This window comes from Alligator sinensis, unplaced genomic scaffold (assembly GCF_000455745.1).
Source record: "Alligator sinensis unplaced genomic scaffold, ASM45574v1 scaffold23_2, whole genome shotgun sequence".
Classification (NCBI taxonomy): domain Eukaryota; kingdom Metazoa; phylum Chordata; order Crocodylia; family Alligatoridae; genus Alligator; species Alligator sinensis.
Window position 1 is genome coordinate 770,778 of NW_005842700.1, and position 14,822 is coordinate 785,599.

A 14,822-nucleotide genomic window follows, 5' to 3' on the forward strand; every position below is an offset into this window, starting at 1 on the left:
GGAAACTGAAGCCTAGTGATTACAAGCAAGTCCTATGAAAAGCATATTTTAGGCAGATTAAATAAAATAATGATTTTACAATTATAGCAAATATGCCTATTGCTTTGTAAACAGGGTTCTCTCCAAATTATTTTTAACTTGACACAGGAAACGACTTTTTTAGGGCTAAGATTAACAGGAGTTAAAGAATGAAACAGTCAGTTGTTATTTTGTGATCTTTAAAAGTTAAGCGCGACTCTCACTACCATATCCTAAGCATATATAAGCCAAAAATGCATACTGTGCGAAAGTCCTGCTCAAATTTGTATGCTCCACCTCCCGTGGCACATAAGGTAGTGTGGAGGCTTGAGAAGTGTTTCTGGCTGCCCATTTGAATAAAAGCAGGCATATCATGAGTAGGAAAGCGTATAAAGTGCAGATTGCCTTTACGTCCACACAGCGTAAGGTCCTTTAGTTCAAGGTGCACATCCCGAATGCCTGTCGATCCATAGGCAACGTTTGAGGTCAGGTATTTTCGAATGCTTTTAAGATTTTCTACTTCTTCCTCCTCCTCTTCAGCAGTGATGTCTTTTGGTTCAAAGTAAACAAGCTTGACCAAGGTCCCTCCAATATCCAAGCCAAACCAAGGAAAAACTAAAAGGAGAGGGAGGGAAGAAAAAATATAGCATTTAGTACCATTAGTCAGCAAAACTTGCAAAGTTAAAATGAAAAAGCAAGACAATTTTTACTGAATTTCATTACAAGTCATGCAGTTTCCAAGGTACTCACAGACATATTTAAGCTGTTTCTAAAACAGAAATAGGCAAACAAAATGTATTGTTTGTCTGATTTCTATTAAGTAGAAGAATTTTAGCATTACTGTACAAGGAAATAATAGATATAGAGGAATTTACCAATGTTTTCCAGCAATCACCCTAAACACACCAAGAAAGCTGTGATATACAGCCAACCCCTCAGATACCACTGAATTTGCACTGAGGAGAACACCCGGGATTGCCATCTCACCAATCTTAAAACGACTTTCACCCAACAAGGACACTCCTCCAGAGAGACAGATCACACATTTGAAAGCTCCACCCAGATACCACATGAAGAACTGCTGCAGTACAGAAGAAAACCCCCACGAATCACACACCGCTGGTTACGACATATCACCCCTCCCTCGAAGCCATACGGAAAATCCTCAAACAATTGCAACCCGTACTAGGAAGAGACCCTATTCTTAAAGAGATCTTCCCAGAACCACCCATCCTAGCCTTCAAACAAGCACCAAACCTCATCACCAGAAGCAAACTTCCTAAGGCCCAAAACACGCTGAATGGATCCAGACCGTGCCATAACAAGAAATGCAAAACCTGCCAACACATCTCCACCACCCCCACAATTACTACACCCCACAACAGAGCCATCAGCATTCCTGCATCTTACAGCTGCACCTCCAGAAATGTCATATATCTCATCCAATGCACCAAATGTCCTGATGGAAAATATGTAGGAGAGACCAAATAATTGCACACCAGAATGAACGCACACCAGACATCTATCAAAGACAGGAATACCCGATTACTGGTGGGGGTCAATTTCTCACAAGAAAACCACTCTCTCGCCAATCTCAGTTCTAATCTTCAAAGGGAACTTACAAAACACTTTTCACAGACGAGCCTACAAACTTCACTTCCTCAACCTCCTGGATACAAAAAAAAAAAAAACAACCATGGACTAAATATAGACTTTGGATTTATGACACATTATAACCTGCCTGACATATGACTCCCCAGGTAACTCTCCACTATTTACCTGCTACATTCATCCCTCTTCTCTCCCCGCACCAGCCTGTCTCTCACCCACTGACTCCTCAATTTACACCTTCACTGACTGCCTGTCTCACATGCAGACCAGCCCAGCCTCTGGCTTCTTTACTAGTCATTCCACCCAGGAAGAGCGCACACTAGCTGCAGAGACCTCCTCAGCCTGACAAAGCATTTTTAAACCCGAAAGTCTGCTAAGAAATTTTTTTTCCCCAACTACTTAAGTTGGTCTAATAAAAGATATTAGATTCACCCAAAGAACCTCGTCAACCTTATTATTAAGCATGCAGTATCCTGACAGTCTATGGCTCTAACAGAAAGCACCATTAAAATCCATGACGAAGAGGCTCTGCAATATCCGAGCGCAGATTTGACACTTGTAATTTTAATCCCTAACTGATTCTCTTTTGATGTGCTGATTAAGAACTAGGGTAGTGAAGAGGATAATACCAGCACTTGTATGGCATGTTGCATCAAAGCAATATACACACATTAACTAACTGCATGACAACACTGAGGCAGACAACTATTCTAACATGCCCCCAGGGAGGAAGGGGGAAAAACCCCAGAAGTGTCTAATTGGGTTCTGAAGAGGTTTATTAATACAAACGGCAAAAAACATGCATTAGTGTCAAGTCTAACAACTACTGTGAGTATAAAAAAAAAAAAAAAAGAGATGTTTGAAAACTACCATGAGAAAATTCTGATCAGGAAAATCTGCAATTACTGCTAAGTACTGGAATAGATTAATAAAACGGTTTACGAACTAGCAGGAAAACTAAAGCTAAGAGGCCAGTGGGGATCACAGACTAAAGAAAAGAGGAGATGTAGCCACACATTGAGACTTCTGTGCAGCTGCATTAAAAATGATCAAGTTAACTGCAAACATGCTCCAAAATCAGTACCTGCCCATTCCAGAAGGAATTGGCTCAAGTAGCTTTGGGACTTGTACGTGCAAGTCTCTGCCAGCTTGAAATGCACCAGGGAAGCTTCCCCCGCTCATCCACCATGGCTGCTCTCGGTCCCATCCTCCCTGACATGGCACAAATAAGCAGCACAGGGTTCTGAACCATTTGGAGTAAAACCAGAAAAAGGCCCCGTTACAGGTCACAAAAGGTAAGGACAAATGTGACAGGCAAGCAATTCTCCGGGCTCCATTTCAGCAGTGGGGGAAGAAACAGATGAGGCCGGGATCAAGGGATTCTTCTCATCACCGGTAATGACAACAGAAAAGGGAACCTCATCTAACAGCAGGGTAGCCAAGACGTCTCAGAGGCAGAAGAGCCCAGAAGCATGTTCTACTTTGTGTGTATATACCTTATAGTCTTGATGCTCTACTCAGGAAGCACTAGAGGCAGTTCAAGAAAAGGGTACATCCAGCCGCAGAAAAGGCAGAGGCAAGCATATGTTTTGGCACTACGATCTTGTTCCTTCCTCTGTGGATTAATTTGGTTTCAATACAAGGGGAAGGCAAGAGAGACCTTTCATTTAGCCAGCGCTGCAGAACCAAAGGACTGCAAGAGCCAGAAGGAACATGGGGCACAAAGCTAATGTTCACAGCCACACACAAGAACCCACGCTCCAGTGTTTTAATATGCTTCCTTAAAAAAAAAAAGCGCATCTATTTCTGATGCATTTATTTCAAACAAAAGCAGACCGATGCAAGAAACACTTCCTGCTGAACAAAAGAAGAATACATAACGTCCGAGAGAGAAAAGAAGCTGATTATCTAAGGACTCCTCAAAGGGATCGCAGCCACGTCTTAAAACAGGTTCTGGAAATCCCATCTACCTGTCAAGCTGCAGGAGGAACCAAATTACATTTGATCCCAGAAATCAGAAATCGGAAAACATCTCACATCATCTGTTGTTATAGGGATTCTGCTCCAATACTGTTCATGAGTCCTCTAAAACTCAGCCAACATTTTTTGCAAAGACTGTGTTGATTTTCATGGGCAGTGTCCATGTAGGAGAAAGCTCAGCATATGCATCTCATTTCAACGGGCCCTTGTGGTCACCCATATTTTGTGCTGCTTCACAAAAGAATGACATGGTTGAAAAAATGACTGTGTCAAGAAAGGTATGTCAGCTACCTTTTCCTCATCACAACTGCATGTAATATAAAAAGAACGATATCCTTGGGGATAGCAGAGCAGTGAGAACATTGCTCCAGCAAGTGAAGTCTGAGACCACAGAGTAGAAGCATGAAGGGAAAAGACACAGAGAGCTGAGACTTTAAAACGCACGCTTATTACTTCATAGAAGCCTCGTGGACGACAATTGCTAGAAGCCTTCTACACCGACTGTTCTGGTCAGCGTCTTCTTCATCCATGTATGTGACAGTTTAAATGAAGGCAAGGGGTCGCAGTCTGGTTAAAGGACTGAGCTTTCCCTGTCAGTCCTGCCGATACCTCTACATGAGCACTTGCAGGGATCAGTAATCCCCAAATGAGGCTTGCAAGGGCCTGGCAATTTTAAAGAGCGTTCCTGCTGGGCCATCTGTGCGACAGCGCCGAGATGCTATTTCCAGATTTCAGAGGCAAGGAAGAAAACACAACGCTCCCACTTCACCATGGGGACAGACACTTCTGCTTCTGCCTAGAAGGCTTTTTCCTCCACAACCCAGCAGCAGCAAAGAATAAAACCCAGTAGGTATTTGCCCATTTCCCTAATCTGCTCCTGGGGTTATTTCTTGGTAATCAAACTGTATACAAGAGCCTTGGCACTGGCTTAATGCACAGGAAATGAAACAGAAAAGGGACAAAATGGAGAACCTGTAGATTTAGGCCAAAATATCTCAGGCCCTGCAGACAGCTTTTATTGTACTTGAATGTTACAATATTTGGCCCATCTCTACCAAATCCCTGCGAAGTAGGTAAACACTAATGATGGGATGAGGCAAAGTGCTTTGCCCAAGGTTACACAAGTGGTCTGTAATGGAGAAGGAACGTAGATCGAAGTCCCCAGATAAACTCCTAACAACTGGGCCAACTTCTACCTGGCTCACTAGCATACTGTGCAGACAGACCCAAACAAGGAGAGGTCATGCATACAACCTAGTTCCCATAGATAAAATCCTGAATTGAGAGCAAAACAAGTCTTCCTCAATTGCTCTAAACGCAGCGCCAGAGGGCACGTCCAGGAGTGCGTGGATGTTTGGTTCCCTGGCAACCTTGCACCACCACTTCTTGCCCCTGGGGGACGCCTGTGCCACACACGTTTTGGCATGCAGCAAACTTCCCTGGGTGGGGTAGGGGAGGCTGGGGCCAGCACTGAGCTGGTCCCAGCAGCCTTACCTGGGTCCTGGGGGCCTTCCAGGGCTGCAGCTGTGGCAATTCTGTCACGTGGAGCCTGGCTGGCAGCAGAGCGCTGCTCCGGGAGAGCTGGCTCCGCTTTTTAGCAGCGTGCACTGGCAGAGCACGCGTTGCACTGGTTTTGGGGTTTTTTTGCGGGTTTTGGGGGGTTTTTTTTACTCCTGGATGTCTAGGGGTCAAAAACCCAGGTTAAAAAAACCTGGCACAGCGCACGCTTGGGCAGCATGCTTTTGTAGCGTGGACAACACCGGACTGTGCGGTATGCGGTGTTGCAATCGTGTTTGGAGCACCGCATACTGCACGACCACACTCGTCTGGACATGCTCAGAGAGAGCTTCCATACAAGGCTGAACTTAAGGAACCCAAAGATTGCTGATATTAAATGAGCAGAAAGTCACTGTTGCTCGAGTTAAAAACAGCGTTGCTTCTTTCACCTTACTTCCCAACTGTATACCTGACCCAGGGTCCCCCAAATTTTTGTGGTTTTCCAATCACATTTTCCCATTTCTTTAAAAAAAATAATCTCCCCCTCTTCCTGTGTGAAAAATACAGTAAGTCCAATGGTCCTCAAACTGTGGGACCCATACTGGGAGAGACGCGTGCGCTAACTGGTTAGACCAACACTCCATTAAAACTGCATAGACTGAAGTCAGAAAGAGAGCATCTGGCATGCTCAAGCTGTAAATGCAACGTGCTGGGTCTTGAAACCTAAGAATCGCCAGCCCAGTCCATCCATTTAGGAGACATTCATAAGCCTCGTGTTACAAAGGGATAACATCTTTCTGTGGAAACTTCTCTTGTTTGCACCACTCTACTTAGAGCACTCTATTTTCTTTTGTCCTATAAAAAAATACTTCCGATTCCAAGTTTTAATTTTATCTGTAGTTCTATGAAAGAACAGCGAATTAATACAGGGAAAAATCTGAATTTGTGGCACACTAAGTTAACCACGGATAACCAGTTAAAACGTTTAATATATATGCAGCTCCTGTTTAGAGGCTCTGCTCAGTAAGGACACAGGACAGAGGTGGTTAGACTCAAAACTAAGCCTACAGCAAAAATGCTAAGGCAGTGGTTTTCAACCAGGGTGCCAAGACATCGCTGCCACTGAATTTTCATTTCCGCCTAGGAGAACTTTTATAATCTCTGCTCTGTCCTATGCCTGATATATGGCGAGTGTGCCCAAAAGCTTGTAAAGAAATAAAAGAATTTGTTTGCAAATATCTTGTTGGTCTAATAAAAGATATCACCTCTTCCATGAGTTCTGATTCCTCAAAATTGTCCTATGCATTTCAAAAATGCACACAAGCTCAATTCAACATAATGCAGGAAGAGAGGGTCACAGATATGATGGGGGAAAAGGTACAGGGACAACCGTGTGATCACTCGGGAAGCCAAGCACATTTATGGCTCGTATCTTCACTTGGCTTGATGAATACAATGAACTCAGTCACCAGCCGCAATTAAAAGCTTCTCAAAAATACCTTTCACTATTTACTCCTCATGAAAAGTGCCCATCCTTGCACCATCTGTTGGCACAAGCAGCAGAAATGTTTTCTTCCCTTCTCTCAGTACAGATGCTTTCAAGGAGTAAGCGAGCAACTTTACTTTCATCCATTTAAACCGTAGTAAAAAAAACAGTATTAAGATTAATTGAAGTAATATTACAGGCGAAAGGACTACAGCAGAAAGGCATCATGTTTACCAGCTACACTGTTTAAGAATCCTTACCAACACCACTTTAGCTATGAAAAAAAAAATCACATCCCAAAAAACACTGCTCTTCATGTTGACCAAGCTACAGATCTGCACAAGCAACAATCTTAAGGCCTGCGCAATGCCGTGAGTAGACAAGAAAAGCTATTCCGGAATACCTCCTTGTGGGGACAAGCCCAGGGTAACCACAAAAACCATTCTTGCCCTCCTCCCTTCCCTACTCTCATTTTAGATGCGACTTGAAGATTGAGGACTGATTGCAAGCTCTTTGGGGCAAAGAAACTAATGCCTCTATGCCTTCTAAAAGGCACTGAACAGTTCTGGACATTGTATAGATAAGAAAATAATGAATTCTTATTAATTCAACTAGATGCAAATTCCACAAGCTCCAGAAGTGGCAGATGAAAGAGGCGATACAATTACAGATCTCCATGGTGGATTTTCTGCACCCACTACACAGCTCAAATTGTATTTCAGACTGATCTTCAAGCTACAAACCAATTATAATAAGGGTTAAAAGGAAGCTAAAGCCTTCAGTACACAGGAAGCTTCCCAATGATTTAGCTGTGTGTGTGACAGCATTTCTATGCTTACTCTAAAATATTCTATACACTTCATTTGAATAATCCTGTGCCACTACTGAAATTTTACAGCTGGGGGGAGTAGGGAGAAATCATCAACATATAAATAAAAAGTGACACTAAGCCCACCCATCTTTGCCTTTCTGAAAACAGACCTCAATTAGTAATTCATATTGCAAAACAATTTCAAAACATAAAAGCCATTTAAATTAGGAATTAAATTTAGTACAGCAATATAACTGCCAAAACATAATATTATTTTTATCTACATTTACTTACTTTACTTCCTGTCCTCAATATGTTTAGCATATTTTACAATTTTGGCTGGATTTTCATCTAACACATAGTGCCTGAAAGGTATAGACTCCCCCTTCATAAAAGTATGATAGCAGGGCCAGAAATAACTTAAGACACTCATCTCCTCTTGGTATTTTTGCCAGGTATTCTCAGGACAGTCTTCCCAATACCTGAATGATAAATTTTCAACCAGTTCCTTCAGACATTATAAATATCCTACAATACAAATATATACCTTATACAACTTAATTCCTGTGGGCTCCATGTTTTTCCTCAAACAAAGTACTCTGTGTGATACACCAGTGACAAACAGCTATGCTATCTCCAGCCCGGGGAGTTAATAACCCATACAGAAAAGAAAGATTCATTCTGAAATCCAAAGAGAGGAGAAGCTTCATATTTTTCTTCCCAAGCAAGTATCTTTTCGAGCATTACATTTTGTTCGGTTTGCAGAAAAAGCAGATCTCCAGGGAGGTCTGGAATGGAGACGTAGCGCACTGGAATTAGGAGGGTCCGAGGTACGGCAGGGAAGCTAAGATTCGTAAAGGGAATGAAAGACTGTGCAGCCGGCAATGCTGGACCTCCTAAAGGAGCGAGCAGAATGCACGAAATCTAAAATACTATTTTGGGCAGAAGTGCACAGGGCCTTGGAGACTGTATAATTTAGAAAATGTCCAATCATGTAGCACATCATATGCCACTCTTTATGCCTCTAGGCATCCAAAATACTTCTGCTCCACAACGCCCACCAGCCTAACAGGCCACACTGCCACACTCCCCGTTAAGAGTCCTGATGCCAGTACACTTATATTAAAAAAAAAAAAAAATCTACCCAGACATAGGAACTATAATCCAATATTGCTCTCAGAGCACAGTCATGAGTTCACCCAATATCTACAAAGATGGATGGATGCTTTACTTGGTAGCCTACTACCATTATCAGAAACAAGATTCACACAGAAAACATCCTATGATGTAATGGGACCAGGCTACCATCAGCCACGTGTCCTGCATTTACAGGAAATTACTGTCTATTCACAGCTATGGCATTTGGCTAGTATCTCCTATAGACCTGTCTATTAGAAGTGATACTGAGAGCTCAGATGAAAAGAGGACGTTTACTGTGTCAGCTTGAGAACCTATGAACAAAATCCATGCACCAGAGAGAAGGCTCTTTTAAGCGTCCCAGAGTCCTGCAAATGCACTGTATTAACTCATAATCAGAAAGAGAAATCCCTGGGAGTCATCTCTGGGCCTTACTTATTTTCACAAAATCATAGAGAAATCAGACAGGAAGAGGCCTCCAGAGGTGATCTAGTCTATCCTAACAATACAATTGATATTTGCCTCAATATATGCTGCATAAGCTGTCCAAACTCATTCTGAAAATTCCAGCAACTTTTTGGCTTGGATTTGATCGTGGAAAGCTGAAGTCCTACATGCATGACAACAGGCCTATGTTGCGTGTGGGGAAATTTGGAAAGTAGAGTTTTTTTCTGCTGGGAGCAGAGATAAAGCAGAGGTGCGGATTGTAGGACCTCCTCTACCGCACTAATCCAAATGTTCCAGGCTGCTTGGCGATAGGTAGCAGCTGGCGATCTTCTGTAGATGCCCAGTACAGCAGGTCTTCTCCATTCTTGTTCGGTTTTTCATACCCCAACATGGTACAGTGGCTCCTAAAGTCTCCGATATGCAGCAATGGGGGTTTAGGTGTTGGCAACACATTTTTCATCCAGTGTGCACATAGGGGCTTATACACATTTACCACCTATATTTCACCAATCTTGATAAAGATACCATTGTCACTGGTCAACACTGTCACACCATCCTGTATGTCTTTACGGATGTACAATGCAAGGCCATACTTAGGACAGTATCATGAAGCAAGTAGCATATAACCAGAGATCTTAGCACATGGTCCAGAAGCCACTACATGGGTTTCCTGTAGTGTCAAGACATCAATGTGGTTTATTTTCAACAGTCTACACCTTACTTTGCTCTTTGCAGGAGACTGTCCCTTGATGTTGAGTTGCATGTAATTAATGATTTATTTGGCCCTGAAAAGAGCCATTTATATTGCTGTTACTTTTGTGGTCATCAGTTTGAAGACTGAAGTTCAGCTGCCAGAGTGATGATATTAGTTGTGCTTTTGCACTTAGCAAGGAAGACCACGAGCAGGTTGTCATCTTCTTCCCTTCTATCCTAATGATCCCAAGCAAGTCCCTGTCTAACCTATTTCTAAAACTGTATGATCAATCCTGTCATGCAACTACAAGGCATACTGCTTAAAGACACCAAAAGCAACCTAAACTGCCACAGGTACATCATGGTAAGGTTGTTAAAATGCATTTGAGAGATCCAAAGGAAGAATGGCGTACGTCGTGTCATTCCCTCTCAGCTACAAAGGAAGGCAAAAAACAATCTGACCATGGAGTAAAATTCCTTCCTGACCCCACTTACGTTGATCAGTCTGACCCTGAGTGGAGGGGCAAGACCTTCTAGCCAGGGACCTTCAAATTTTAGCCCCAGAAACACCGGCCCACCCGTCAAAATCCTCAGCCTTGTCTGCAGCCAACACCCAATGCTTCTTAGGCAGGTGCAAATCACCCCTCCTCCCCCCACCCCCCCAACCAACACCTACAGCAACAAGAAAGGGGAAAAAATCCTTCTTAGCTCCATGTGACAAGCAACAGGACCAGGAAGCTTGGGAAAAAATGCCCTCCATACTGCTCTGCAACCTGAGGACAGCAAGCAGTACTCCATGCATCACATCCTTTAACTGGACAGCCAGAGCTCCCTTTTCTGTATCCCCTCCATAAACCTATCCCCGCTGCTTATATCTTCTTTCAAAACTAAGCCGGTTGCGGAGCTCTGCTTCATCATCTTGGTGCTGAGCATGGTCCTCTCCAGTATGCACCTGCTCTGGGCTGCAGAGCTCTGTCAGTGATCCATGGTGGGGAAGCTTGGGCTTCCAACTCTTGCTCCAGGTATAGCTGCATTTTCACATACAAATCCACCACTAAGTTCTTCTCAGTGTGGAACTATTTGAGACTTTGAGAGCACCTCCAAAGCTGCTGGAGAACTCACTGAAATGGTGCTTCACGGAGTCTCCAAGAACACGATAGCTCACTGCACTGAGACCAACACCTGGGCAACGCTGGCTTATACAAATTGCTAGGAAGGGACAAAGCATGCGAGCCAGGCCCACAGCCAGCAGAATCCTTCCCTTCCTGGAGAAACAGGGCTCATCTGCCACTGAAACGTATATGCAGAGAAGGAGCAGCCTCAAGGTCAAAAGGCTCGTTTGCCACATGCCAACCCCAACAAGTGGGAGTTACATTAGGACATCGTTGTTCATCAGCCCATTAAGTCTAAACTAAAGAGAGCCACTAATGTAACTTTAAACAAGAAGGTATCAGGATTATGCTCTGAACAATGGCATTGGTGAACTCAGACAGTTTGTGTGAAACAGGATACTTTACCTTTGTTTGTACAAACAGCGAGATGGTTTGGAAACTTAAGTCTACGCAGCCCATCTGTTATTCTAACCACGCTACATTTGCCCTTCACACTAGTGTTCCCTAAGTTTGTAAAGGTAGAAATCTGCGAACAGTAGAGGCATTTACTTTACCAAAGTCTCCCATCAGCCTGTTCCTCACAGACTGAATTTTGTTGCACGGAACTTGCATCAGGGCTTTCAACAGCACAGATATTCATCTAAATCAATTTATTTTCAATGAAAATCTCCAAATCTTCTGTACACAGAGCATATGAGAACCTTAGATCTCAATCTAAATCCACTCCAAATGCCTGTCAGATCTCCCTCATTTTTTTTATGGGTAACTGCAATAAGTAACTACCTTTAAAACACCCAGGATCTAATCCTTCACTCTCAAAACAGTGGATTAACATTACTGAATAACCGCCTGATATTTCTTTTTTTTTTTTCCCCCACTGTGCCTGTTGTATGAGACCCTCTGTAAAGTTGTGACTCTTCAGTCTGGTTTTTAAGGCCCACAAAGGCCTTCTTGATTCGCTAAAGGCAGTTGCACCAGATTGCTTTGTCTCCTTCCTCAGAAGCGATCAGGAGAGAATTCAAGCTTTCAGGGCATTTACACATATGCAGGGAGCCCGCTCCGATGCATAGAAATCCAGCACATTGGAGCAGACTCAATTAATCGAGTCTGCTCAAGCACGTAAATTGATGCACGCTGGCAGCTTCTCGCATCAGGTGCATCAGTGGTGCAGTGCGTGTCAGTGCTGAGAAAATAGCAGAGATGCACCCTGAACTAAAACTTGTTCCACATGCTTTAGCTCAGAGTATGCCACCACCATTTTCTCAGCACTGACGCACGCTGCACCACTGATACACTTACTCCCAACACAGCACCGGGCACTTTTAATTAGCATGGCTCGCTAATTAAAAGCGCCCAGTGCTGCATCAGGAACACGTGTAAAAATGCCCCAAGTCCTCAGTTTCATAACCCCATTGCCAATTCACAATAGGGGGTGGAGGGGGAAAGGGGAAAGACATACTTCTACCTATTTAAAAAAAAAAATAGCATGTCTTTCATGCTTTGCTCTAAGTCCAAGCACACGTTGAATGAGTGGTTGTAAGTCTACTGGCATTAGTCCAAAGAGTGAAGTCAGGTATTTTAATCTTCCTTTATGATCTTAAAAAAATAGTCCAGAGAACTCCAAGCTGTTTTTTCTATGGATCAAGCATTCAACAAGATCATTCCTACAACCACCAGTGAGTGAAGCACTCCCCAAAGCCTCATCTGGAAGGAACTGAGAAATGAACACCCCTCCCCCCCTCCAGCCAATGCAGCCTTTGAGCTCTTTCAGTTCCTCCAGCCCACCCCCCACCCCGAAAAATCAGACTGAACAAAGAAGCCTTTTCCATTTTGTTTCTCCTAAAGAGATTTTAAGGAATGTCTTGTCTTTAATGTCTCTTCCCTACCTAGGAATTTGCCTCTGAATCTTGTCATTTCCCAGGAGTGATATATCCAAACAAGAGGATTTTCGTGTATGTTAAAGCAAAGTAGCTTCCCTACCTGAAATTGCACCAGGGCCCTGTTACAGGCTTTCCTTTCCTATAGACTAAAATGCTGCTCTCATAATACTGTCACCCTACGAATCCTTCATAAACATTTTGGTTTTGCTTGATCATGCAGTTTCAGCTTTGCAAGTCATTTCCTAACAAAAGGGCTTGCTGCAGCAGTGCAGCAGAATCTGAACTTGAAGAAAGAAGAAGATGGGGGAGTCTAAAATAATTACAATGTGGTTTAATTAGCAGGCCTGAGTAGTACTGGAGATAAATTAGCACCATAGGTAGCATACAGATGAGTGCTTCCCTTCTATGATGAAAGATAAAGACATTTTGCCCCCCTGGGTCAGCAGATGTTAAGTGGCAGGGCAAGGGACTCAAGCGAGTTCCTCCTTTTCAGCAGGCCTTCGAAACTATCAGACACATAAAACATATGGAAGACACTGTCCTTGGGTAAGTCCCAGGGCAGGGAACTGGCTAAAATTCCCCAGGAACTGGCATAGTCAGGGTCTATGTCCAGGTAGGTAAATTTTTTCAAGGCTTGCAGATTTAAAAAAAGGCTAAGTGTTATGAGGGAGGGACTCACTGCTCAGCTTGCCGCCCACTGCACAAATACCAGCAAGCCGTGCTGAAGCTCCTGTCCTTATTACACACCTCCCAGGCAGAACTGTTGCCTTCGAACAAAAGAACAACTTCAGTCCATTTACATGAACGGTCACTGGGTTTCACTTGAGTGAAGCCGAGTCAAGCTGCTGGGGTCACAGCCACCTGCACGGCAGCTCTGAGCCGCTGCCAAAATGAAGGTTGCCATCCATTTTGCAGCTTGCTTGTTGCACAGGCCATTTCCAATGCAGCCTTATCAATGCACGAAACTCCTCCCCACCGGCCCCTCACCCTGGAGCCTCCCTCCAGCTCTCTTTCCTTCCCCTCCCCGCCATCTGATAAGCAACGCTCCCCAAATTGTCCCCGTAACTGGTTTCTTTCCACTGCCCCCACAGCTGCTCGCGCTCAGGCGGGCTCCGGCTCTGCTGCGGACCTGTGCCTTGCTGACTCCCCAGAACAGGCGTAGATATGACGTACGTAACAGCACAGGCTGTATCCCGCCTCCGTCCCCTCCCCCATCAGGCACCTACTTGATTTGGCCCCTACCACCCAACCTTGCCTGAGCTGCACCCCCTCCCGACCCGTGCCCACACTCCCTCCTGCAGGCCCACCGCCCCGGCCGCAGACGGGGACCTCCGCTGGCAGCTCCACAGAGCCATCGCCACGGGCATGTATCTGGCGCGCTTCACGGATGCCCCCGACTCCTGCCCCTTTTATGGACAGGAGACCCTGGCGCCTGCCCACATGGAGTGCGCCAGGCTGCAGCCCCTGCCCCTCCTCCTCCTCTGCAGGCTGCACTATTCCCCGCACCGTTTTTAATGCGCTCCCCATCCACGGCCCCACCAAGGCCCCGGGGGCTGCGAGGCCTCCTTGATCCACTCCTGTCCCTGAGCAGAGGCTCACCGGGCAGCAAGTGCCGGCTGCTGGGACTCGTCCGAGGGCCCAGGGCGCTGTGCAGCCGGCGTCCCCGCGCCGCACGGTTGCTTTGGACCTCGGACCCGTGCTCCCGCCCCTGCTTTTTCATTCTCCATCCCGCCAATTTTGTCGTCCCCTTTTCCTGCAGCCTCTCCACCTAAGGGAGGCCAATAAGCAGGGATCCTGGTTTCCTCTGGTTGAAAAAAAATGCCCAATTTTCAGGTAAAAAAAAGTAACCCCAAATCTACACATTTCTGCATTTTGAATGAAACACCACTAATATATATATATAGATAGATAGATAGATAGATAGATAGATAGTTGTGTTTTATTTTAATCATGGAAAAAAACATGGATTTGGGGTTACGTTTTTGTTAACCGAAAATTGGAGATTTTTTTTAAATCAGAGAAAACAAGGATCCCTGCCCAGATGTGACTTGGGCCCAGCTTCTTTTAAAGGGGGACTAATAGTGCCCCTCCCCACTCCCCCTTAACCCCGCCACCTTGCCTTCAGCCCCGCCCCCAGGCCTCCCACCCTC

The 14,822-nt window shown here is 44.7% G+C and overlaps 1 protein-coding gene across 2 annotated transcripts in view; it reads right to left on the reverse strand.

Moving 5' to 3' along the window:
* The window catches only part of PANK2 (pantothenate kinase 2), a 23,790-nt gene extending 9,328 nt beyond the window's left edge, over positions 1-14,462 (reverse strand). The window contains exons 1-2 of one of the 2 annotated variants that reach the window (XM_025216026.1): positions 14,272-14,462; positions 281-633 (exon numbers count right to left, since the gene is read on the reverse strand). In XM_025216026.1, the coding sequence (XP_025071811.1) occupies positions 281-633; positions 14,272-14,392 (474 nt within the window). In that variant the 5' untranslated portion in view covers positions 14,393-14,462. Of the gene's footprint in view, positions 1-280; positions 634-14,178 lie in introns of both variants that reach the window. The other variant, XM_025216025.1, reaches the window with a different exon arrangement.
* Between the last annotated feature and the right edge of the window lie 360 nt (positions 14,463-14,822).